Here is a 26,141-nt window from a genome sequence, read left to right as displayed (position 1 = left end):
TTTTCTTTTTTTTTTTTGCAAAGATACAGTATTATCTGAACAACCTCTGCATATATATATATGTATATAAAATATATGTGTGCATATATTTATAAACTTAAATAATCCTGCAAACTTGTGTCACTCATAGAAGCCCTTCCTGCTTCATAACAGAGAAGAAAACTCCAACAAAGGGCAAAAATGCAGCTCCTCTCAACCAGAGGAACTGAACCACATCCATCTGTGGCTGGAGAGAATCCCACCAGCTCCAGCTGGGAGGCTTTGAGTGTAAATGCATCTTTTTACAGCATTTCTAGACACTGGCCATTGCTAGACAGCACTGTGCTGGGACATGTGCCACCCTCCCCTGGGGACAGCACACCAAGGACAAGGAGCAGCCCTTTAACATGTGGCAAGTGGTCCTTACTCTGCAGGTGGGCTTTCTAACTCAATTAAATACCTACAGGCAGAACTGGAGACAAGAGAAAAAGGCAAGGAGATGTCTTTCTGAGAGAGGTGGCCACAGTAACACAGACCAGCTGCCCAGAGCATGTTCCTGCATATTCAAGAGCAAGAACCCTCCCAGAGGAAATATTTTGTTCCATCTGAGAGCTCCTCCCTGCCTTTGAGGAAAAACAGTAACACAAACTGGTTGAGAAAAAGCAGAGGCAGAGGTCCAAGGTGGCAAGGCTAGGTGACAGAACCCTTCCAGGTTTAACTACGATAGCTATCATTATCATCAAAGTAAGAATCACAATCTGAATCATTATCAATCATAAAGTTGTCTTCATCAAGGTCATCATCGTCATCATCATAGTCTTCCTGCCACTGTGGATCATACTCCTCATCTTCAACCTCCTTGCCACCCTCATCTGTGTTGGGGGAGTCACACAGGAGGATACGTTTTTGCCTGTTGAGAAAAAGAGCATAAAAGCAGAGCCTCTGCTGTGAGCATCAGCTGGGACCCAACCCCACAACACCCTACTGTCATTGTCTCAGCATCCCCAGCCAAAGAAACTCAGCAGAGTCCAGGGAGAGCAACTTCCAAAACTGAGTCTGCCAGCGATGGAGCTTTCTTGATCATAGCTGCATACAAGCAGAGGTTTTGCTCGTTTCCCTACACCACTATGTCACTTAAATTGCTACCTCAGCGAAAGGTAGCAATTCAACCACAAAACCACAAAACAGGATGCAAGTAATCAGTGTTTGTCATTCACTCTTTTGTATGTCAGTGAGCACAGGAGAAAACTCTGCTCACCTGCTTTTTGTCTGTACTCACTCACCTTCCCCTGTTACTTCACTAAGAAAACTCACCCTGTACATGCAAGGGCTGAAGCAGGCACATTTGCAAGTTTCAACTTTCTCTGAACAGCGTCTCCTGAGGTCTGGAGCCCAACATGGAAATCCTGTTAGCAGGAAAGAACAGCCAAAAGAGACAGAACCAGTATGTAATTCGGGGTGTATTTTGTGCTGCAAACCCCTACCCTGCACACACACAGTCCTGAATCTATCCCCTCAACTGATCAAGCCCTTTAATTTGCCCACAAGAACAAGCCAAGGCACGAGCAGCCACGTGGCCTTCACCTGTGTGGAGTGCCAGAGAATTGCAAAGAGACGCTCCTTGATCTGCCGCACCAACTCCAAACCCATGTGGAAGTGCTCTGCTTTCAGGAGCTGAAGAGAAGTGGCCAGGTCCTGGTACTGCAGCAGGGTTTCCTCTGCAATTCAAGGCCAACAAAGTCATGCTGCATCCCACACTCTTGAGCAGAGACCAAGTCCTTGGCTCCGATTATGAAGCCAACCATAGCTGCTTAGATCTCCTGTGCAAATGCATCCCTCTTTCAGAACAGAACACGTTGCTCATTTCTGCACCAATCTCCACTGGCAGCCAAACTGTTCCAGTGGACTTCCTCAGAAATGACATCAAGAAGGCAAGGACTGGACTGGGAAAAGCTGGGTGTTGGTATATATGCTATCACCCCACTACTGAGCTGCTGCTCTTTGACTACAGCTAGAAATGCCAGACACAACTTCAAGGAGGCTGCAGGACTTACCCAGAAGGATCTGCAGAGCATTAGTGAGCAGCTCCAGGCTCTCAGTCTGCTGTTCCACAATATCCATGCTCTCAGTGTCCTGGTTATAGTAGCTGTACACACAAGAGTAGGCCAGCACCTGGAAAAGTACAGATCATCTTGTTAAGCACCCTCTTTCAGCTTCAGAGTGGGCAAGAAGAGAGCAGCATCCAACCCCTCCAGACCTCATTATTATCAGTGACTCATTATGACAAGAGACAGCAGAGCCAGGCTAACTCCAGCTACTGGCAGGATTAGAAATGAATGTGCAATTATTTTATATTGAAGTCTAAAATAATTGATTTTTCCCACCTGCAAACCACCACAAGGACACAGACTGTAAATGCATAACAAGTGTGACTGATCAGTGGGCAAAGAGTCAAACCCATAAGCACACAGGACCAGGCAATGCTGGGCAGCCCAGGCTGAACAAGAGTGGCAGTGAACAAAGAGAATGGAGCCCAAAGGGAAGCAGGCATGGTGCTGGACAGCACCAAGAGCCCACAACAAAGGCACTTCAATAAGTGGCAAACTCCAGTTATGAAATAATGACCCCTAAAGCCATACAGGCACCCAGCAGGGAATGAGATCACTGTTTCCATTTAAAGAAATGAGCCAGAAAATTCAGGAGCAGCACCAACAAGCAACAGTGATATGCACCCCAGAAAATTCAGGGGCTACCACACTGAGAAGACAAAATAGGGTCAGGCACCCTTGTCCCATATGCCTCTCAAAATCAAGCCTACCTGCAAAACCAAGGTGCATATGCAAAATAAGTACTGCAAAGACAATTCCCACCTCCTGCCAATGTTCCAGGACAGAGCAGGCATTACAGACCTAAGGTGTCACAGGCTTACTGCACACACACAGTAGCTGCACCACAAATCCTTTTTAATGTGGCTATGAGGACATGCAGTGGCTAACTCACTGCTTCCAAAATATCTATAGTTCATGAAGTGAAGTTAAGAAAAGAAAATCATAACATAAGCATCAAGAGCAACTTCCTGACTGTAACACAGCATCAGGACAGCTTTCAAAGTACCTTCACTGGGGCATTTCTAATAGGAATGAACCAAACCCAGTGGATGAAAACCCTATTGACTTTGTGTTGATTCCATTGTGTCAACTTGAGCTGAGCTCCAAATCCTATGACCTGACTGTCAGGAACACTGCAAACAGAGCTCAACTCAGACTCAAAGCAGGGAAGGGCAGACATGAGTTCTTCCCCTGTCCTGATGCTACTCCTCCCCTCAAGCTTTCTCCATCTCCTGTTTTTTGGAGAAGAACAAGGTTGGTATCTCCTCACACCAGCAGAATTAAGTCTAAACCTCAGCAAGACTCTATGATCCAGCCTTACCTTCCGTGCCTGTTCTAGCACTTTGCAGGCATCAAGAACAAAGGTCAAGTTCCTAATTTTTGGCATCTCTCTGATGGAAGAAATGCTGTTCCTCAGACTTACAGCAAATTCCTGCAAAAACCAAAGGAGGGGGGAGAAAAAGTGAATGTCACTGTCAAGTTCCACAAGACTGAAAAAACAGCATCTTCCACACAAATAATTGCTAAGCATTCTGAAGTGCCATCCCAGAAGATGCAGGCAGCAGAAGAGCATTTAATGCATCCAACTATGACATTTCTACTGTGCCATCACATCAATCTTTTACAGAACCTCAGCTCTGAGCAGAGCTCAGCCTTCAGTCACCACTGCTTCCAACTCCTGCACCACTCTGAGCCCCTCAACACCACAAGTCAGGTGCTCAGTTTCCACAACAGACTGGATAGAAGAAAGTAGCCAAGTGCTGCTCCTTAATGTCAGAGCCAGGGCAAAATGATCATCCAGTGATCCCAGCCTGGATGTGAAGCCTGCTTCTAAGCAGAGAAGACACTGACACAACAGGAGGTGCCCTGCTCAACAGGGCTGAGCAGCAGTCAGCACCTGCAAAAGAAGGAGGAGGCCTTACCCTTGCATGGTGATGAAAGGTGCATCTCTCATTGTAATCCTGGAAACGCTTCTCCTGCCAAGCTGCTTTACTCACCTGAAAGGAAAGGTACAGGAACTTGTAGCAATTTCCCTCGAGTACCAGGGCTACCTGGAAATGCCACTATTATTGGCAAATTCACACAGTCCAGAATAAAGGGCCCAAGTGGAGATCCTTACCATCTCTGGAAGGCTACAGGGGTCTCTGGACACAAGCATGAACCAAGGAGATACAGCAAACCACTCACCATAGCAGAGCAGTTGTAATAATCCTTGTGATTCGGCCTCCAGGGCTTGAGGCAGCGCCAGCAGAAGCCATGATTACACTTTGCACATGTCATACTGCAGAAGGACAATGGGAATTGCTCAGTCCTGACAGCCCCTTTCAGACAGTTCCTGACAGTGCTCCCCTACACCACAGCCAGGGATTGTGCCACCCTGTCACAAACACAAAAACTGTATACTCACTGCAGGCACCCCTCATTTTTCTCTATCTGAGCCTGGCAGTTTGGGCAGTGCTTTGAAATGAGCTTAGCCAGGTGTTTGCTTTGGGCTTCACTTGTCATTCCCTCATAGTATCCATCATCATCCACCCATCGAGACATGTGGCTGCAGCTGGCAGGATAATGGGCCTGAGAGACAGAGAAAGGCAATCAGTCAACCACACAAAAGCAGAAGGGTGTGTGCCAAACCTAAGACAGTACAGCTGTGATCCAGCTCAGCCTCACCTCTGGGAAGTTGCAGTTGAAGCAGGATATCCAGGAGCACTTGGAACAGGCTGCTCCATAACCAAGTCCATCCTTAAGGAGGATCTGATCACAGCCCTGAGGGTTGGTGCACCATGTCAGGTTGGAGCAACACTCAACATAACGTCTGAGGAGGGCTTTTTCATACTGTAATGAGAAGCCAGGAAAGAGATTTAAGCCTGAAATTTAAGGCCTTTATAGGCCTTAAAAGCAGTGTCTGGTGCTCTGGGCAATGCATCTCACCAAACAGCTGCTCACAACAAAACAGCACTCAGTCAGTTTACCCTTCCATTTCTTTTGTGTTCATTTTTCTATCCCCACCACATCATATCTGGAAGCTGTTGCATTTCATAGAATTGCTGAGACTGGAAGGCATTTCTGGAAATTAAAACCTGGTTCAACCTCTCCAGCTTAAAGCAGGATTGCTCAGGACTGTGTCCAGTTGGATTTTGAATATACCAAAGCACAGAGACTACAAACCTCTCTGCCCAAACTGGTACCATGTCTCACTACCCTTACTATTGGAAAAAAACCCAACCCTAACAAACAGTTTTCTTATGTTTAAATATAATTCCAGCATTAGATCTTCATATAATAATCTAGTTATTTTTACCTCAGGATTGGACCAGAGACCAGATTACTGCAACCCAAAATATTCTATGACTGTATGTGTGACTGCATCAGACATTAACACTCCAGCCATACCACTTACTGATCAAAAGGAAAACATAACATTTCAGTGACAGCATCAGAGCAACTTGTTAAAATTAGCTGCTATTTATGTCAACCTGCAATAATTACTTCTTTTTATAAAACAGTCACAGCAACAGGCTACTAAATCCTGCTTTCAGACAGGTGTGACTATGGGATTTGCAAAGGCAGTAAGGACTAACTGTCCAGATATATGCATTAATTCTCCAAACACTTTCTATAAAAAACAAGCCAAAAGATACAACTGTCAAACAACAGAGCAGTGGAAAAGAGACAGTTCTGCCCAGCACTTAACAAAAAGAGTCTGTCATGTGACAGCTACAGCTCTACCCTTAGGTGGGGAGGGCATTCGGCCCTAAAAACTGGAAGAACAGAAAAAGTAACTTCTGCTTTAGAACAAGTATCTACTGCTGTAGCCTAATGACCAGGCAGTAAGGTAAGCAGAGCTCAGAAAGCCTGGCTTAGATACGTCTGTAGACTCATAGAGAGTGAAAATTAAGTCTGATGTGGTAATTCCTGCCATCTTCACAAAAACCTGAACTGCTCAAAGCCAGAGAGCAATGGAAGAGAAAGGACATAGGGCTCACTGGTGCAGCAGTAAAATGAAATTGCTCATGTTTTCATTTGGCCTACTATTTTTTTTTTAGTTTTTATTTTTATATTGCTTCTAGCACACCAGTAGAGGATACCTGTCATGAGCTGCTACCATGGCTCAAACAGACAAAATCTGCTGGCCACCATTATCACACTGCCAGTCTTGGTAACAGGAAGGGGAAAAGCAGCAACAAAATTATCTGACAGTGCTGACCAAAATGTAAGAGAGCTTGGAGACCCAGCAGCCACCCCTCCTGCTTCACCTTGGCTATGATCTCCTCGGAGGACACGATGGAGTAGATGAAGGCTGTGGTGGGCTGAGCTCGGCACTCGGATATGGGACAGGTGCAGTTGACAACCATGTTCTGCTCAATGCGAGTTGTGAGATATTCCCTCCAACAGGGCTGTCAGGGCACAAGAGCAGAGATCAGACCTAAGCAGGGCTGTGTGACCCTGGAAGCCCTCCCCACCCAGCATGACACAGATCACGGGTTAGTACCCTGAAGCACAAAAGTGGGGACAGACAAACCAGGGAGTGAAAGATCACAACAAAAAAGTGAGCTGAGGAAAGAGCTGATAACACCTTCAGACAAAGAACAGCTGCTCCAAGTAGGCAGCAGCAATTGCCTGTCAAGTACCAGGAACCAAGGCCCCAGGACCTTCACCTTGCAACAGTAGTGCATGCAGCAAAGGGTTGGTGGCTTCTCAGTGGGACACAGCTGGTTCACACAGACTGGACAGTGGGTTCCAGGGCTTGGGGGAGGCTGGACATCCTGCACTTGCAGCCCTGAGGAGATGAGCAAGCCCTCACGGTTCTCCACATAGCACTGGATCAGGAAATCCACATTCCACCTACAGTGCATGAGGAGGTGCCGAGCAACATCATCTGGTATGCTCAGAGTATCCTGGACCTGCTGTACTGTCTGGTTCATGAGCAGCTTTGCCTCCTCTGGACTGAGCGTGTGCCCCATTGGCACCTGCAGCATTGCCATGAGATATTCTTCCTCCCTGTCTGTGCCAGGATTCCGCCTAACAAGGAGAAACATGCCATATTCACACAGGGTGGAGATGCACACCCCTCCACACCTGGTGACATGCACCCCTACCAATGCAGGCTGTCTCTGCCATCCTCCTCCAGAGATGCCTGGGCTGGCCTGCACTGGAAAGTCATCTGTGCTTGGCCGCCAAGAGGCGTTGTGGATTCAGCAGAGATGTATTCCAAGACGTGAGGCCTCCCCTCCTGGCGCCGGAGGTAGCCCTGGTTCAGCAGGTGCAGGATGCAGGACAGCACGTCCACGCTGTGGCAGCAGAAGCTCAGGAACTGCACCCCTGGGCCCAGCTCGCCCTTCTGACAGGCATCGATCACCTAGGGCAGCAAGGGAGCCCCACTGCAGTGGCTGCAGCCCCCAGGCACCCCCTGTGCCCCCTGTGCCCCTGCACCCCCTACCCTGAACACCAGGTTGTCGATGTGCAGCTGCTTCTCCCCCTTGAGGATGCGGGTGATGAGGCAGCACAGGACGTTCCTCTTCCTTTCCAGGGCGCTCACCTCGGCCCTCTCTGTCCGCAGGTACCTCTGCTGGGGCAGCAGCCTCAGCTGGCGGCCGGAGCTCTGCGCCAGGGCTGCCTGGTTCAGCCGCAGTGCACCTGCAGCCAGCGCCCAACCCAGGCTCAGCCAAGCTTGAGCTGGGCCCTGAAGGAGCCCCAGGACGCACGTGGGCCTGGGGGACCCAAGCTGGGCCTCCTGTGGCTGCCTGCGCCGCTGGCCACCCCAGCCCTGTCCCCCACCTGTGGCCCCAAGTCACAGCCACGATGCACACAGCCCCTGGCCCAGCCTGAGCTCACACACAGACCAAGACCCACCCACCCACCCACGCTGGCCCAGGCCCCGTGCATGGCCCCGAGCCCCACCCCACCCATCACCCCCAGCCCTACACTGGCCTCAGAGCCCACCCTGGCACACACACCTGTGCCCTGAGCACCAAGACGTAGACCCAGCCCCCTCACCAGCCCTAGGGCTCCTGCACCCCTAAGCCCAGCACACCATTGGGGTTCAGGCCAGCCCTCCCCTGCGTGCCCCAGCCCCACACTCACCCCCTGGAGCGCAGCTCCCCACCAGGACTCCCTGGCCGTGGGTCAGCGGTGTCAGCGCGTGGTGCACCAGGTCAGCAGGGAGCCCCGTGGCCTGCAGCAGGGCCTCCACAGCCACCTCCTGCAGCACGGGGTGCCAGGGCAATGGCCAGGGCTCGCTGGCCACAGGCCCTGCCTAAGAACGGGTCCCGTGCCCCAAACACCGCTGGAGACCCCACCAGAAGGGAAGGGAGGACACGGCCCTGCCATGCTCCAGCCTTCCCCGTGGCTGCAGCCCTACCTGGGCGCTGTTGAAGCACAGCAGGATGTACATCTGCAGCGTGGACACGTGCAGAACGCAGTCTCCAAACTGCAGCTCGGCGTGGCCCAGCCACGTCCACTGCAGCCGACGGGGCTTCGTGCACTCCCAGCCCAGCTGGCTCTGGCCTGCCAGGGACAGTGTCAGGGACAGGGACCAGCCCTGCCAGGCACCACCACTTGTGCCTGAGCTGCCCTCCGGGGTCTGGACACACCCCTGGCCACAGCACTCACTCTGTCGGCAGAAGGCAGCAAACTCATCCAGGGGCGAGCTCAGCAACGCCGGGAAAAACCTCCCAGGGTTATCCATGTAACAGAGCGGGGAAACAGGCCAGCAGCGCGGGGACAGGGCCAGCACCTTCACCTCTGGCACGTCTGCCACTGCAGCTGTTCCCAGCACCTGGGCACAGGGGCACGAGGGCAGCTCAAGTCAGGCTCCGGGATGCCACGAGAAAAGCCGGCGGCCCCCGGCCTCCCCACGGCCCCATCCCTCTCACCTCGTCCAGGCCCGTGTCCAGCTCCAGCAGCCGCTTGTCCTGCTCCTGCAGCTGGAAGAGGCAGAACTGCCGCTGGAGCTCCTCCGACTCGGCCAAGTTGCTCAGCATGTCTTGGGGAAAGCGGCTGGGGAAGCACAGCCCGATCTGCTCCACGATGCCTCCTTCCAGCCAAGATGGCCCTTGTGTCAGGAGCCGGTCCCCCAGGTAGTGCCTGCCGTGGCCGCCAGCTTCAGTCAGGGCTGGGCCCGAGCCCTGTGGCCATCAGCCACCCACCGGCAGACAGCCACAGGTCCCAGCCCGGCCTCACCCCACGGCACACGGGCCTGCAGCACACATGTGTCCCCTCCCTGTCCCCAGCAGGGAATGTGACTCCCCTCGGGTCCTCTGCACTCAATGATCCCGTAAAAGCAAAGCGGGAGCACCGCTGCCACAGCAGGCCAAGCTCCCCCTGCACACCAGGCCCCTGGCTCTGGGGAGACACAGCAGCCTCACCTGTAGAAGTGCTCAAAGGTGTGGGCAAACTCCAGGCCACTGAAGACGACGAAGGGCTCCAGGAACTGCTGCAGCCGCTCCAGAGGCCCCGTGCTGCCTGCAGCCCTGCGGAGCTCCTGGATCTGCACGTCAAGGTAGCGAGCAAACTGCTCACTCACCTGCAAGGGACAGGGCTGGCTGCAGACAGGACTCACCGGATGCCCACAGGGCTGGGCTGGGGGAATATCCCTGCAGGGCGCAGCCAGGAAACTCTGGCACTGCCAGGCAGGGGCTGAGGGTGCCCAGGCAGCAGCCTGGCATGCTGGGATGAGCGCCACGCACCTGAGCTGGGCACCACCCGGGGTGCCAGGGCAGGGCTCTGTGGCTCAGGGGAGAACAGGACACCACCCACCCAGAGCCTGCCCCAGTGCCGCGGGCCAGGGCAGCTCCCCAGCCCCTGCCCAGGGCACGGCACCGGCCGCGCTCCCTCGACTCACGTGTAGGGCAGTCAGGAAGGAGAGCTGCAGCAAAGCCCCCGCAAAGCCCTGGCCCAGGGCCAGCACAAAGGCCGCCTGCTGCCCAAAGAGCTCCTCGGTGGCCCCGCGCAGGCGCTGGTACAGCCGGCAGTAGCGCTCCGCAAGGTCCGGCGCCTGCCCCGCCGCCTCCAGGAACCGCTGCACCTGCGGGAGCACCGCCAGGGCTGAGCCCCAGCAGGATGTGCCCCTCGGAAAATCCCCGGGCCTGCCCTGCCAACACCGGCTGCCTGGCTCCCCGGGACTCGGGGCCCTGCTGCTGCTGCTGCGGGGCTGCCGAGGTGGGAGCGCAGCTCCGAGGGCTGGCCAGGGGCTGTGGGGGCACTACGGAGACACAGCAGCAGCCCAGCAGGAATAACAGCCTGACAGCAGACCTGTCTCCTGGCCTGGCTGTCCCTCGAGCCATGCCAGGATGGCAAGCACAGCAGGGCTGTCCCCACATCGCTCCAGGCTCTGTGGAGGCCACGTACAGCCCGGTGCCTTCCCCATGCTCCCAGGGCACTGCCAGACCCCACTCCCTGCTCCAACCACCCAGGGAAGGTCCCACACACCCCCACCAGTCAGCCCTCCAAGCTCTACCTGCTGCTGCACCACACCACGCCAGCATTGCGAGATTCCCCACAGGCCTCTCGACTTCTCCACCACCACCTTTGCAGTCCTGGCCGGCACCTCCTTGTTCTTGCCCTCCTTCCCACCTGCCAAGAGTCAACCTCAAGCTCAGTGTGGCTCCCTGGGCAGGCCCCGCACACTGACCTGCCACAGCAGGGCTGAGGGGACACTGGGGAGGCACAGCTGCTGCTGGGGCATTCCCCGGCTCAGGAGCCTCTGTGCCATGGGATGCTCCCCACAGGAGCCCCATGGCACAGCCTGGCACTCTGGAGCAGCCCCAGGGCAGAGCAGCCCCTGGCTCACCAGCTGCTCTGGTCTCCTCTGGCTCGGGGCCGCCGGGGTCCACGTGCACCAGGAGCTGGGTCAGGCGCCGCACGCAGGAACCAAAGGCAGCCCTGCGTCCCGGGGCACGGCGGGGCAGCTCCACGCTCTCCAGGTACTCACTCAGCAGCCAGGCCAGCGCACTGACACCATCAGGGCCTGCGAGGCCAACCAGACTCAGAGCCGGGTGCCTCTGCCTGGGGCACGGCACCGCTGGGTCCCGGAGAGCGCAGGCTACCTGGGCTGGTGATGCTCTGCACCAAGGGGTTCACCAGGGCCTCCCAGAACGTCCTGCCCAGTGCCCGGGCTGCCTCGTCGTCGGGAAGGAAGCGGTTGGCAAAGCCCTGCTCGTGCTGCAGTGCCCGGTTCAGTCTGCAACGGCGAGCGGGCAGCGCTCGGTGCCAAGGGCTGGAGAACTCCCATGGGAAAGCAGAGCGCAGTGGTGCCTCCCTGCTCTGCCCGTTTGCCAAGGCACAATGGCTCGCTGGCCCCACTAGCCCCCAGCAGCCAGGGAGGGCCTCTTGCTGTCCCCAGAACCTGCCCCCAATGGCCTTGGGGCCCTCGCAGCCCCTGCCAAATGGGGGCTGTGCAGTGCCTGTGGCCATGAGATCCTGCTGTGCCTGGCCAACCTCTGTCAGGATGTGCCAGCCCCTGGGGGAACCAGCATCCTGCTCTGGGGGGTTTAGCCCAGCTTAAACCCAGATGACCCCCAGGGTGGCCCGGGCCAGGAAGGACCACTGGCGGCCAGGAAGGAGCAAGGGCCCCTCCTGGCAAGTGCCCCTTCCATACAGGTGGCACACGCAGCTGCTCCTTTCCCAGCCCTGCAGTCCCCTCACAGGCTGCCAGCCATGTCCCCCCGGGCCCTGGGACACCAGGGATGTGATGGCACGGCCAGGACACCACTCACTTGCCAAAGAGCTGCAGCAGCCGCCCCCGGTCTCGGCAGATCTCCTGGCTCCAGGCATGAGCCCGAGCAGTGCAGGAGAGGAACGTCCGCCGGCACAGCTGCTCCCTGAAGATGGGCCAGAAGGTGGGCTTGGGACCCAGCACCTCGATGCCACGCACACGTGTGTCAATGCCGCCCTAGGGGACAGCGGGACCCTCAGTGCCTCGGCTCGGCCCCGACGCCCCACAGTGCCCACTCCCAGGCCCAGCCCCTGCTCCCCTACCTGCTGGCACCGCTTCACCCGGATCTGGATGACGGGCCAGAAGCGGGTCATGTTCTCCAGCAGGATCACTCTGCTGTCCGAGGGCAGGATGGTCACCTGCAGGGAGGCGCTGAGCCCTCAGTGTGACAGGCAGCCCAAGGAGGCTCCCACAGCGCAGCTCCTGCCATTCCCACCTCCCCGGGCCTCCCACCACAGCCAGACCTGCACGGGGCACAGCAAGGAGCAGCCCGCCACTCCCACGGGGACTCACCGCATTGAGCTCCGTCCTGATGGCGGCAGGGCTGTCCCCGCCCAGCACCACCACCCGCGATGGCATATAGCTGGAGTCCTCGCTGGCCACCAGCATGCTCAGCTCCCTGCAGCACAGCAAACACGGGGCTGCCCAGCCATCCCCAGCGATCCCCGCCTCCCTGCCCCAGCCCTGGCGCCACCACGCCCCGCCGCCCACATCCCGCTGGCCCCAGGACAGAGCCACTGTGGCAGGGCCAGCACAGATCCCCAAAACCCTTCTCCTCCACACAGCCCTGCCGGCCCAGCCCCACCTGATCACCACTCCACACTGCATGTGCACCGTGATGAAGTGGGAGCCGGTGCTGCCGTTCGACTCCCAGTAGGTCCTGGGGTTCCTGTCCATGAGTTTGCTGGCCTGGTGCGAGTTGGAAGAGACCTGCACCTTCTCCCAACACTTGTCCTCCTTCACCTCCATGCTGGAGCCTGTGGGCAGAGCACATGCAGCTTCCAGCCACCAAGCCTGGCGTCAGCTCCCCCTGCCTGCGCTCACCTTGGCACAGGTTGTGCAGGAAGACATCAAAGAAGGGGATGCTGATGGGCTGCTGGCTCCGGCGGTGCTCCTCAATCTGTCCCAGCACCAGCTGTGGAGTGGGGCAAGGCTCTTACCAGGGGCCCCAGGTCCTCCTCCCCTCAGCCCCCACAGGGCTGTGCCAGGCAGAGAGCACAAGGCCGTCCCTCAGCAGCAGGGACAGCCTGATGCCCCCAGACCCAAATCCCCAGGCAGCCGTGCCTCCCCAGGCCCACCTGGATGCAGCCAGCCAAGATGCTGCTCGTCAGCTTCTTGTAGAGGCTGGCGTACTTCTCACACTCCATCACCAGCTCCAGCAGGGCCGGCGCCAAGGACGGGACCGTGCTGTGCTTTTCCAGGGCTTTGGACAGAGCCTCGTGGGTGCCCACGTGGCACATCACCACCACACAGTCCTTGCTGGAACTGCCCAGGCGGTGCAGGAAGCCAACCACCTCCTGCAGCACCTACTGAGACACAGACGGGGCACTGCTGGCAACTCCCCGGGGCCTCCCAGCAGCCGGAGCTGCAGCTCCATTCCCCTCATCCCAACCCCACCAGCACCCACCAGAGCCTGGCCAGGCACAGCCAGACTGGGCATGTGCCCACCAGGACACGGCCAGGACAGCCTCTCCCCACCTCTCCCAGCGCCTCGGACACCAGGCCAGGCTGCCACCAGCGGGGCCCTGCTTGCCCAGCCCGGCTGAGGCACAGCCAGCACAGCCACCCTGCCTGCCACGAGCCCCAGGGCCTCCTCACCTCCCAGCTGCTGCTGTGGGTGATCAGGAAGGACACGCAGGGCTCCACACACTCATGCCAGGGCAGCACATCCTCCTGGTAACCGTCCAGAAACTTGTTCAGGATCCTGGGGGACCGAGGGGGCCTGCTCAGGCTGGGGCACAGGGACAGCAGTGCTACAGGCAGCCCTGCTTCACCTGCCCCACCTGGAAGGCACCTCTCAGGGACTGGGAACCGAGGCTCCCCTGCCACCTTGCACACCCCAGCAGCAATCAGGCATGTCTTCTGCTGCCCCTGCATATCCCACCAGCACCCAGGCACAGCTGCTGTGTCCCCACATGGCCCTGTGCCCCAGGACACACCAACTGGCACCTGCCTACGTGCTGGGGTGGGCCTGCCCCCAGTGAAGAACACCCTCACCAGGACCCACAAACATGCACTGGGTCTCCCCACCACGACCCCCAGCACTCACACACCTCATGAGGGGGTCCCAGACCCCCCCTCAGTCACCCTGCACCCACCTGAGGATGCTCAGGCTCACGGCCTTCTCTGTCCCCAGCAGCTCCAAGCTGCGCAGCAACAGCCTGAAGCAGCTGTGGTCCTGCAGCAGCTGGGCCACCTGGCCAGAGGGAACGAGACCTTCGCTGCACAGCTGCCTCTCCAGGGCCACCACCACCTCCTTGGACAGGACGCCATCGTCCAGCCCTCCCAGCAGCATCTGCACGCCCTTCGGGTCCAGCAGGGCCTCTCTGCCTGCCATGACAAGGACACCTGAGCCCAGCCCAGGCGCTCCCTCGAGCGGCAGCAGCCCCTCAGGCTGCTCTGCCCCTCGGGCCAGGCAGCCCTGCCCGTGGCACCCGCGGGGCCGGGGCACGGGCAGGGGGGGCAGCACGGTACCTGCTGCCTCCGGGCCCAGGGGCAGCCCGTGCTCTGCCAGGCGATTGATGGCGCTGAGGGCCAGCACTGCCTGGGGGCAGCCGCTGCTCTGCCCGGCCCTCCAGCAGCTCTGCAGCACCGCCAGGAGATCGCAGCTCGCCAGCTGCTCCGCCAGGCCCCGGTGCCCATCCATCAGCATGTTCACCACCAGCAGGCCGTTCTGCACCCCTGAGGAGCCCCTGCAGGGACACAGCCGTGCCACTCTCCTCCCCCAGGCACAGACCCTCCCCTGCACCCACGAGCCACCTGCCCGCCCTGCCCGTCCTTCCCCCTGCGGATTCCCCCCGACCGCAGCCACTCTCCACGCTCTGCCCCTACCCTGGGACCCTCTGCATGGTGCTCAGGGCAGCAGGGATGCTACTCAGCAGGCTGGCAGAGCCCTTGCTGGAGGCAGAGCCGATGCTGGCAAAGATCTCCCGCATCATCTGTGCGTCGCCGTGGTTCCAGGGCGAGCACTTCCCACCGGCACCTCCTGGCTCAGCGTCCGCAGCTCCCACCAGCACCTTCAGGGCCTGCGAGGACGAGAGCAGCGCACGGGGCAGCGGCCCCTCCACCCCGCCCGGGCAGCCCGCGCTGCCCTGCCCACCCCGCCGTGCCCCGGGCACTCACCGCCAGCCCGGCCTGCTGCACCAGGGCGGAGCAGCCGTGCTGCTGCATGCAGGCCAGCACGGCCCGCACGCCGCCCTCCGTGGCAAAGGGCACGCGCCACTCGTACCGGGCCAGCAGCACGGCCAGCAGCCGCAGCGTCACCGCCACCAGCGCCTTCTCCGCCACCTCCGTGCTCAGCAGCTCCACGGACACCTGCACCAGCTTCTCCCTGCATGGCACAGGACACCTCAGGCAGAGCCTCCTCAGGCCCTGACTGCCACCTCCTTCCTGCCCACGCTGCCGCTGGGACCGCCCTGCCAGCGAGCCTGCCTGGGACAAAGGGACACAAAATCCACCCTTCCTCTCGCACATACCACCCTCCACACTCCCACTGCCATCTCCCGCCCATCCAGCTCAGCACCGTCCCCCACCCTGCCCACAAGGCCCTCCCCAGGCAGCAGGAGGGGTGTGCAGCACCCCAGCACTCACCCAGCACTCCCAATGCCCAGCCCGCCCTGGGCTGTGCCGGCTTGCTGCTCGGACTTGGGCTCCTCCTCCAGCATCTCCAGGATGTGCTTGAGCCCAGCTAAGCGCAGCCCCACCGCTGAGCTGCTGCTCTGGATCACGTCCACCACAGCTGCAACCTTGGCCGGCGAGCCGCTCTCACTCAGCCCCTTGGAGCTGCCCAGCGCTGGCCGGAGGGACGGAGCCGTCAGGGCAGCGCTGACACCTCCAGCAGCTCCCAGGGTGCCACACAGCCACACACCCAGCACCCATGGGCACCCCCACCTCAGTCAGCCCCGGCTGCGTGGTCCCCATGCCCTGCACAGAGCCTTCCCCTGTGGAGGCAGCGGTGCCACTGCCAGCACCGTGCCTGTGCCCCAGCGTGTGGCAGGACATTACCTTGGCTCTGCTCCTCTGTCACCTCTGGCAAGAACAGCCCTTCCCTCTCCAAGAGCTCGCTGAACAGCTGGGAATCCGACTTCACTACCACGCCGCGGCCTTGGGGTGGCCCTGGGGCTGCACAAAGCTCTCCCTCCGCTGCCTTGGCCGTCGTGTCTTCAGGGCCGGTGCTCCTGTCACCCTCTGAGGACACTGCGGGGCTCCCTCCGCCATCCTGCTCTGCTCGCCTCCCGAGGAAGTGTCTGGCGTAGACACGGGAGCCACGCAGGTCACGCAGAGAGCTGCCCTGGCACCGCTGCTCCAGGACCTGCAGCACCTTCTGGGCCAGCTCCGCAGGTACCGACAGCTGCATCAGGGCTTCTTCATCCACCTCCGACAGACACACCCATGGGGACAAGTTCATTTCGGGCTCGACGCACCCCACGACCCTTGTGGCAGCCACTGGCACCACGGACAGAAGGGCTGCACCGCCAGAGGTGCCCAGGGCCACTCCCCACTGCCACCCTCCCCTGCCTGTCCCCAGCCCAACTCCCACCAGCCCACACCTCCCACCCGTGCTCACCACCCAACTGCAACTGGCAGAACGACCCCATGGCCTTGCCTTGCCTGCCCAAACCTTGCTGGACAGTCACTCTTCAGTCAGGGGACACTGCCTTGCCTCTCATCTCCACTCACTGCTCTGCTGGGCCAAGCTCTCCAAGTTTTCACCACCCCCACTCACCCTCCCATTTCTGCCCCGCTCAGGCTGGCCCTGCACAGCTCACACTTGCCATCTCCTCTGGGCCTGCTCCCTTCCCTAATGCTGCCCCTCCCATTTCCCTGCTGCAGGCACTGGCCCCTACCTGCTCTCCTTGGTGCTGCTGGATGAGACAGGTGATCTCTTTCTGCTCTTGTGCCTCCAGCTTCCTCACAAAGAAGAGCAGCTCCCACCACTCGGCACGGCTCAGGGTGTCTGCAGCCTTGGGCAGCCGCTGCCCCAGGTAAGGCAGGGAGTACAGCCCCCCCAAGGGCTTGCACAGGAATGGCTGTGGAACTGCAGGGGAGCAGAGCAAGGAAGGGCGCTGTCAGCTCTGCCAACTCCCCCATCCTCTGCTGCACACCCCACATTTCCATTCAAACCCAAAAGGATATGATGCCTGGAAAGAGTTATACACAGAAGTGAAACAGAGCTCCTACTTCTCCCAAAATCAAAGACCACAAAAAGGAGAAATCTAACTAATTTTGTTTTAAGTTAGACACTGCACACTGACATGAAGTTAAGCCTTTAAATACAAGAGGTAGAAGCCCTTTAAGAAACCATCTTTTTAACCAGCAATAAGAATAGTTTCAAAGTGTGCAATTTGCTGCCGACCTCATCAACGTTCTCTCTTGCAGCCAGTAAATCCAAACCACTCTACACAAAAGATATTCTAGAAGGCCACAGCTGTGATAAAAGAGTTACTTTAATAGGTTTCCCTGGCTAGAATCATGTCAGATGGTGAACAAGAAAGGCGTATCTGAAGTCTGGATTCTGCCTTTCATTTTCTCCCAGTACAAGGGCAATGTTAAATGTTCTAGGACATGTTGCAGATATCTTACGAAAACAGTTCTTTAATACTTTAACACCTTATTAAAAGCTCAACAGTATGAAGGTAAAGAAATTGTTGCTATGTTCATGCTTTTAAAAATCCTTACCACTTACTTAAGGGGACTTGAGTGCCCCCAAACAGCTTCATCTCAGAGAAATTCTGAGAATTTCTCAGAGAAATTCACATTTTGGCAGTTCAGTCAGTTAATTCAAACACAAAGTTCTGACAGTTGCAATTTAAATCAAATTTTATGCTTTTTATATCATTACTTTCATTATACATCTTGACAGAAGTCTAGAGTTCAAAAACACTCCATTCAATCACAAGCCATGCATTTCCTTAACTAGTTGTACATGGTCATACAAACTAATAGTGCTTTCTAAACCCAGCCTGCTACTTGCTGTGCATTGGCCATATAAAGGTCACCGCTCCTATCCCCCAGGATAATCAGAAAGAAAGAGATGATACATACACACATCACAATCTCACCTGTGTCTAGACTGAAGCTCTTTCTCACACTATATTCCTTTTCCTGAGCAGCAGGATCTTCCCACTGGTCCCCAAATCCAACAATCTCCAGTATGTGCCACCCCACCCAGCAGGTCCGACCCGTTGAGTGCCATAAAACCTGTGGGTGAAACAAATCCAGACAATCAGATCTGCTCACTTGTTCTATCCTCTTGCTACATCTGTCCTCCCATTTCCCAAAGAAGTAGAAGACCACACAATTTTTGTACAGATTTCAGCACTCACATTGTCCAGTTTTGAGGCATACCATCTTTACTAACTTGCCTTGGTTACATCTGGAGCTTTATTTAAAAAGAAAACACTAACTTTGTCTGCAACCACTACAGACCTCAGTACAGCAGCAGAGGCATGAGTGCATCCAGTTAATCACACCTGTTCCAAAAGTGCCAAGCTGCAGGTGCCTTGGGAAAAGCAGACAAAGGACATAACCAACACTACCTCGAGGCAGATGAGCTGTATGTAAAGTACCTCAGGGCACTTTTATAACCTTGGTCATTCATCAACCCTCTCAAACAGGTTTTGGGCTCTTCACAAGCATGTCTCAAAGGCAGCAATTGTTTCCTCTGCTTTGTCAAAGTTGCCTCTCAAAAATCAGAAGGACTTTTTATAGCTTCCCATACCATAGTGTTACATTTAACCTTCTGAGCAGAAGGAGAACCCAGCAACAGCAAGTACAAATGGCAGTAGCTTTAAAAAACAGCAGAAAAATTGGTTTGCCTGTTTCACTGAGCTCTTTTGGAGTTACACCAGTGCTACTACGAACCCACTGTGCTGGACAGATGAGATGCTGACAGACTTTGGGAAAGCACTGTATGGAAGGAAGTTGAGTTAGACTACACACAACACCAAATAGTCTTCAATGTATCTCTGACCTAAACTAGTGATGTACCAAATGCCATCTCAAAGGAGTCATGGAAAGATAGGGCTGCATGACCAGACACAACAGTGAAAATCTTTCTTTGGAAAGGCAAGGAAAGCAACAGAAATCAGAGCAACAAAGGAAAGATGAGACAAGGTAAGAGACAGAGTTGTGATGGACTGGCCCAATCCACACTGAGATTTGATTTTGTTAGTAGTGTGAGCCTTATAAATAACTTACTGAAAATAAGCCTGTATGGAGCAACTGCAAATTTATTCAACCTAATTAAACAGAAAAATAGACAGAAGAGGAAACCCAAGGGATCAACAGGACAAAGGGAATGGAAGCTAACAGTACACTTTAGCTCAACATTGAAGCTCAACATTTGAAATTTATGTCACTGACAACAGGAGAAAATAATGAAAGGATCTTGGTGCTCTTTCCAAGTGCCCAGTTCATGAAGAGTAAAAGCAAGTACAACTTTAAAAGAAACAGACATCACAATTTTAGGAAAATACACATATTAGAAACCAAGATATATAAGGACAAAGAGAGAATCAGTACGAAATACACTTCCTTTGCAAGTTATCTTTATGGAGTGGGTTATAAAAGAGGTTTATAAACCAGTTAAATATAAGTGGTTTATAAGAATAAGGGGAAAAAAAAATAAGATGCAAGTCATTTATTCAGCTGAGGAGGCCTGAACAGAAACATCACCAATGCATGGACCAGAACTAGAAAAGACTTTAACTAGAAAAGCCTTTTAACTGACCTACATGGAAGACAGGGAGGTGATTCCAGAAAACCAGGGGAGAGTCTTGCCTGGCCAACCTACTGGCCACCTATGATGGAGTGACTACATCAGTGGCCAAGGGAAGAGCTATGGTTGTCATCTTTCTGGACTTCTGTAAGGCCTTTGACAGCAATCCAACAACATCCTTCTTTTCAAATTGGAGAGACATGGATTCAACAGATGGACTATTTAGTTGATGAGGAATTGGTTGAATGGTCATATTCAGAGGTCAACAGTTCAATGTCCAGCTGGAGATTAGTGACAAGTGGTGTCCCTCAGGGGTCTGTATGGGGACCAATACCATCTGATATCTTCATCAATGACAACAGTGAGATTGGCTGCACTCTCAGCAGGTTTGCTGACAAACAAACCAAGACAAGCAGTGCAGTTGACATGTCTGAGGGATGGGATGGCATCCAAAGAGACCTGGATGAATGCAAGAAGTGGGAACCTCATGAGGTTCAACAAGGCCAAGTGCAAGGTCCTGCACTTGGTTTGTGGCAAACCCCAGTACCAGTTCAGGCTGGAGGACAAAGGGATTGAAAGCAGCCCTGTGAAGGACTTAGCAGAACTGGTGGATGAAAAGCTGGACATGACCTGGCAAAGTGCACTCAGAGACCAAAGAGCTAACCATATCCTGGGCTGCATCAGAAGCAGTGCGGCCAGCAGGTGAAAGGAGGTGATTCTGCCCCTCTGCCCTGCTCTGGTGAGACCCCACCTAGAGAACTGCATCCAGCTCTGAAGACTTCAGTAGAAGGCATAGATCTGTTGGAGCAGGTAAAGATGAGGGACACAAAAACAGTAAGAGGGATGGAACACCTCTGCTATGAGGAAGTGCTGAGAGAGTTGGGGTTGTTCAACCTGGAGAAAAGAAGGCTCCAGGGAAACCTTACAGCGATGAAACCTCAGGGGGGCTTTTGAGAAAGATGGGGACAGGCTTTTTTAGTAAGACCTGTTTTAGAGGCTAAGAACTCTTAGTGGCACAACCCATACAAAACCAGACTATCCTTCCATGCAACCCACCCCTCCAGTTCTGAAAGGTGAGTATTTTGTTAGGACAGAAGCAGACAGTGATACACATTAAGCCACACCTATTATCCAACTTCCTGCACATAAAGGCATCATTAGGAATTCAGCAGTCACCCCAGTCACCCCCCTCAGCCATTCCAGCCAGAAGTCTCCCCATGACCTACCTGTACTGTGTGCATGCTATTCGTGCTCTGGAGAAACTCGCCTTCCTCCCCAGCTCTAACGTCACCACAGTCCTCCAGCAAGCGCACCCGCATGCCACGCACCAGGTTTGCCCGCAAGTACTCCGTGTAGTCGCTGCTGTCTGCAAAGTCTGATGCAGTCAGGAAGGTACAGCCCTGCTTCTTGTGAGGACCAGGATTTGAAGGCAACACAGGCTTTTGGACAGCAGTGCTGGCTGGGGGCTTGTGCTGGAAGATGGAGCGGGCAGGGCGAGGCTGCAGGTCCCGCTGGGGCAGCGGCTCTGCCTTGTGCCTGTGGCTCCAGCCCATCACGTGCACCAGCTCCGAGATGAGGTTTGCCATGGCCATGCTGAACTCAAACTCCTGCTTCACACGGCTCCTCTCCTCAGGGACAGGGCTGGGCACAGCACAGCCCTGCTGCTCCTCTCCCTGCTCCACGCCGCTGCTCAGCTTGTCCAGGAGAGAAGTCACACACAGGTAGCGCTTCACCAGGACAAACAGCTGCTTCCCAGGGATCTGCAACAAGCACAGCTCTCACGCTCAGCCTGCAGAGCACCTCCAGACCCCAGCTCTCTCTCAGACACCAGCTCATTCCCAGGCAGGCTCCCGTGAGAGCTCCGGACCAGCTGGCAGCAGCAGACACCTCTCAGCCCACCCTTCCCTCCCTGCTCCCACACCAGGCTCTCCAGATGCCTCTGCACCAGCCCCAGCCTCTCACCAGGCCCAGGCCCTGTCCCAGCTCTCCCAACAGCCAGTCCTGCTCACCCGCCCACCCTCAACTCCCCTCTTGTCCCGGACCAGGGTGCCAGCCCTGGTCCCCCGCTCCCACCCTCCTGGCCCCTCACGCCCCGCAGGCCCAGGGCTGCTGGCGGCTCTGTCACCACCTGCGGCAGGTGAATCCCCTCGAAGGACATGCAGTGCTCTGCACAGGACGTGATCTCAGCAAACAGCTCCAGCAAGGTGCAGCGACTGTCAAAGTCCATGTGCTGCTCAATGCCATCCTGCTGGCTCAGGGACAGCAGGACATAGGCCCAGATTCCTGCAACAACAACAAAAACTCTTCAGGCCCCACAAAGACAACCCACATCCCACCCTCTCTGCCAGACACAGAGATGCAGGGAAGGAACAGCTTTGCTGCTCGGTGTCACCTGATCCACGTTCTGTCCCTTCCTCTGGAGTGGCAACATTTTGCTCCACAGTGTATTTTTTCTACCCTAACGCTGTGAGATTCTCACAAAGCAGCAACCCCAAATAACTGATTCCAGAACAGGGTCCCAGGGAAGAAAAGAAGTCAAGTTTTAACCTGAATCAGCCTCTCATCTGCCCCACTTCAGAGCTGCATGAACTCAGGCATTAGGACAAGGAAAGCCAGATTTCCTGTGGGATACACCACAACCAGCAATCTTCCAGCTCCACCCAAGTCTCAACAGGCCAAGCCATGGCAACTCCTCTTAAGAGAGAACTAGCCTCTATCCAGGGCCTGAGGAAAGGCTCCCTGCCAAGAATAGGCCAGAGACTTTCCAACTGACAGCTTGGAGCAGAGACACCCCACACTCCGCCAATCTCCTTGGCCTAAGTCCTCCTAAGAGTTAATCAGCATCCCAGCTCAGAAACCTGGCAGGGGAAAGAGCAGTCCAGACAACTGCAACCATGGAAGTCCAGAAGGTCCTGACTGCTTCTTCCCCTTTTGCCAAGAAGCCCCGAGACACGCTGCTTCCCAGGCATCTCACCCTCCCGAAGGCCTGGCACCCCCAGCTGCCCAGCAAGCCCTCCTCAGTGGCACCGAGCAGGAGCAGCCCCCACCTGCGTCGTGCGCCCCCAGAGCGCGCAGCATCTCGCCGGCACCGCGGCGGATCCGCCGCTCCCTGTGGCACAGCATGGCCGTCAGCAGCTCCGGGGCTCCCGCCTCCCTGAAGGCGCCCGCCAGGGAGCCGATGCTGGCGTAGGCGCCCAGCACGCGCACCGTGCTCAGGATGGAGCACTCGGGGGTCCCGGCCTCGGCCACCTGGCGCCCGGCTCGCCGCACCAGGCTCCTGACATCGGCCTTCATCTCCAGCAGCGAGGCTTCGTCCAGCGGCGCTTCGTCCGGCGGGACGTCCACGGACGACGGCCGCGTCTGGCCCAGCAGCGCCGGGCAGCTGGCGCAGACCTCTTCTGCAGACATCCACAGGGAGATGTTCTCTGCCTTGCTGTCTCCGGAGCAGGCACTGCTGCCTCCCGCTGCCCTCTCTTCCGAGCTGACAACGCTCCACCGCACCAGGTATTCCGGCCGGTCGTCGTGGCCTCGCCGCTGCCGGAGCAGCTTCTCTGGGTGGGCCTGCAGCTTGGGCCCCAGCTGCACCAGCAGGGTGCCATTGTGCTTCTCATTCACCATGGCAGCAGCTGTGTCTGCAGAGACAGAGGGGAAGCAGGGTCAAGCTTTTATTTCTGAGCTGCACGCTGGAGAAAGTGTGAGCCAGCACTGACAGTAGAAATGGTCGTGGCACAGCTTTTGATCTTGAGATCCTACAGCCAGAATAAAGCTTTGAAGGAAAACCCCCTTTGCAGAGGCTCACATTCATTCCCCTTCCAAGAAAATAAGACAGTTTTTCAAAAACAAAACCAGTTCCAAGCGTTACTGGCACACATAGGAGGTTCTCCTCAGTAAGGAAACAACGCAAAACATGAAGGCAAAATAGGTCCTTTTATAAAACAGCAAATAATGATGAGAGATTTTAATCCTGTTCACATCCCTGCCATTGTCCACAACACAACCCTCACAAGTTGCTGCTCTTGCACTTCTGTCTTCCCTCTTCCTATTTACCATCTATAACTGTTTAGAGTGTGAGTTTACCTAGAGCTCACAGTATTCTCACTGTGCATAGGGACCTTCCCCCATCACCAGGCCCTGAAAAAAACAATGAGCAGTTTCTCAGATCCTGTTCATACACATCAGATAAGGTTCACTACCTGAAAGTCTCTCAGTATTTCCTCCTTGCCCTCTTGTCAGAATTCTTTGCCTTTACAATGTTTCATCAGTGGACAAATTCCACAGAACTAAAAGATTTCTACTCTCTGTTACCTGACTGTTCTGCATCTTGGGAGCACAAAAAAGACACAGTGCTTCTCTGCTTTCACCAATGCAAAAATGAGTACCAGCAATCAGCAAGCCAGCTGCAGACAAAACCAGGGACTAAGTTCACAAAGGATTCCAGATCAGGCTGATAGGAAGGAGCTCAGCCTGGTGGCAGTGGGAAATGCTCCTACCACTCACACACACTGGAAGAGAAACAGTGAAGCAGGATACCAGAGAAACAGTCCATGTTTAGCTAAAGAAGACACTAACCATCAAAGACTATGACAGGCACATTAAAAACATTTTCCAAGTGCAGAGGGAAGCAGCCTGAACTCCCAAGACATATATACTTACCTTCGATTGTGCTGCCTTCCTTGGAATTTGCAGCATGCCAGATGGGAATCTTCTTGCAGCCTCTGCAATAAAAAGACTAAGTAATTCTCCTGTGCTTTGTAACAGTGTTGAGATGCCACACCACAAGCCAAAGAATTGTTTTCTTTAAATGAGTTTGTACAGCGCACACACACACAGAGGACAGCTCGCACTGACGTGCCTTGGAACACACGGGCTTTCCCCCGCGCCGTCCCTCTGTGCCGGGCCCTTCGCTCACCGCTGTCCCGCTGCCCTCGGAGCCACGGCGAGCCGGCAGGGCACAGCCGGGCCCAGCCCCGGTACGCGGAGACCCGACTCACCCCCGAGGCGGGAAGAAGAAGCGGCCCTTGAGGTGCCGCTCCGACCCTGCCCGCGGCCCCGGAGCGGCCCCGGCGCCACCGGGAGGCGCCGGAAACAGCGCGCAGCTTCCTACGGGAGGCGGCGAGGGACATGGGAGTGGCGGGAGCTGCGCGTTTCGCGCCCGCGCGCCGCAGTGTCCCCGCCGTGTCCCCGCCGTGTCCCCGCCTTCCCTCGGAATCCCAGGATGGGTCAGGTTGGAAGAAACCACCGTGGGTCATCTGCTCCTGCCTGCCTGCTCAAGCAGGGTCACCGCAGAGCACATGGCACAGGATTGCATCCAGATGGTTCTTGGCTATCCGCAGTGAGGGAGGCTCCACAGCCTCTCTGGGCAGTCTGTCCCGGTGCTCGGGCACTGCACGGGGAAGTTCTTCCTCATGTTCAGGTGGAACTTCCTGAGCCTCAGCTCCTGCCCCACTGTCCCCATGCCCAGCCCCCCGAGCAGAGCCTGGCCATGCTCTGGCCGCTCCCTGCAGGCACTGACAGACATGGATGAGGTTCCTCTCAGTGTCTCCGAGCAGGCCCAGCTCCCCCAGCCTCTCCTCAGAACTGAGGTGCTCCAGTTCCTTCACCATCTTTGTCACCCTCTGCTGGACCCTCTCCAGGAGCTCCACGTCTCTCTTGTCCTGAGGATCCCAGAACTGGGCACAGCACTCCAGACTGGCCTCACCGGGGCTGAGCAGAGGGGCAGGATCACCTCCCTGACCTGCTGGCACTGCAGTTCCTAATGCAGCCCAGGATTCCATTGGGAATGTGCCCCAAGAGCGCTGCTGGCTGCCCCACAGGGTCCCCCAGGACAGCTCGCGGCTCCCAAAGCGGTTCCAGGCCTGCACTGGCACCTGAGCCCGTCTGTGGCCGTGGGACACAAAGCTGCTGTTCCCCCACACCAGGAACGGTGGTGAGCGGTGGAAAAAGACGAAAGATTGGAATATCTTCTGATTCCCCAGGCTAACGTCAGAAACGAGACCAAATGGAAGTTGCAAGCTGAAGAAGACATCTGCTAGAGCGAGCTGCTTTTTGGTAAGGTGGTAATGCTGCGCTGTGTGTCGGTACCATTTCTCTGGGGATGAATTGTCTTGATGGAGGGCTGTAGCAGGATGGGTGGCAGGAAGGCTAAAAGCATGTCATGTCAGCACTAATGTTGTTACTGCAAATGAACCACTAATGGAGAATTACAGTGCAGCAATGTCAGGCCTCTGGCCCTGGGGTGGTTCCAGCCCTGCACCCGCCCTCCCTCCACCCTGCTGGCTTCAGTGGCAGCTGCGCTGGCTCCCGGCAGGTTTGGGGCTCTGAGGCTGCCCTGTTCTCAGTGCTGCTGGAGAGCCAGTTGAAGCCAGCTGCACACAAGTTTGGCCTGTTTCCAGCTCCTTTCCAG

At 56.1% G+C, this 26,141-nt stretch overlaps 1 protein-coding gene across 4 annotated transcripts; it reads right to left on the bottom strand.

Moving 5' to 3' along the window:
* On the bottom strand, window positions 1-24,766 carry CUL9 (cullin 9). 4 transcript variants are annotated; one of them, XM_084203392.1, is made up of 42 exons: window positions 24,730-24,766; window positions 24,392-24,453; window positions 22,786-23,370; window positions 21,867-22,021; window positions 20,965-21,498; window positions 18,081-18,219; window positions 16,866-17,056; window positions 16,024-16,393; window positions 15,610-15,811; window positions 15,142-15,349; window positions 14,851-15,044; window positions 14,494-14,711; window positions 14,118-14,349; window positions 13,618-13,723; window positions 13,098-13,325; window positions 12,844-12,934; window positions 12,605-12,776; window positions 12,313-12,418; window positions 12,063-12,158; window positions 11,801-11,976; window positions 11,132-11,265; window positions 10,876-11,052; window positions 10,543-10,658; window positions 9,928-10,110; window positions 9,452-9,609; window positions 8,960-9,170; window positions 8,697-8,862; window positions 8,446-8,591; window positions 8,169-8,286; window positions 7,525-7,721; window positions 7,184-7,443; window positions 6,743-7,106; window positions 6,341-6,481; window positions 4,755-4,919; window positions 4,495-4,658; window positions 4,275-4,368; window positions 4,010-4,084; window positions 3,409-3,519; window positions 2,034-2,151; window positions 1,564-1,697; window positions 1,294-1,385; window positions 1-889 (listed from the first exon to the last, which is right to left on the bottom strand). In XM_084203392.1, the coding sequence occupies exons 3-42, from the start codon at window positions 23,354-23,356 to the stop codon at window positions 694-696; spliced, it is 7,509 nt and encodes a 2,502-aa protein (XP_084059518.1). In that variant the 5' UTR covers window positions 23,357-23,370; window positions 24,392-24,453; window positions 24,730-24,766; the 3' UTR covers window positions 1-693. The 4 variants fall into 4 exon arrangements, 2 of the variants coding, with proteins under 2 accessions (XP_084059518.1, XP_084059517.1); XM_084203391.1 differs by having other exon boundaries at window positions 14,118-14,711; XR_014616062.1 differs by lacking the exons at window positions 1-889; window positions 1,294-1,385; window positions 1,564-1,697; ... (3 more) ...; window positions 4,275-4,368; window positions 4,495-4,658 and having other exon boundaries at window positions 4,793-4,919; window positions 6,934-7,106; window positions 14,118-14,711.
* Between the last annotated feature and the right edge of the window lie 1,375 nt (window positions 24,767-26,141).

Source organism: Fringilla coelebs (genome assembly GCF_963513975.1).
Source record: "Fringilla coelebs genome assembly, chromosome: 3".
NCBI lineage: Eukaryota > Metazoa > Chordata > Aves > Passeriformes > Fringillidae > Fringilla > Fringilla coelebs.
The sequence above is the reverse complement of the archived record's forward strand: the minus strand, read 5'-3'. Positions and strand labels throughout refer to the sequence as shown.

Coding starts and splice junctions, on each gene's coding strand:
- CUL9 (XM_084203391.1), bottom strand. CDS start 23,356: ATGGTGAATGAGAAGCACAATGGCACCCTGCTGGTGCAGCTGGGGCCC. Junction 11,977..12,062: donor GGGTGAAGCGGTGCCAGCAG/GTAGGGGAGCAG, acceptor GCTGTCCCCTAG/GGCGGCATTGACACACGTGT. Junction 7,107..7,183: donor GGCAGAGACAGCCTGCATTG/GTAGGGGTGCAT, acceptor TCTCCTTGTTAG/GCGGAATCCTGGCACAGACA.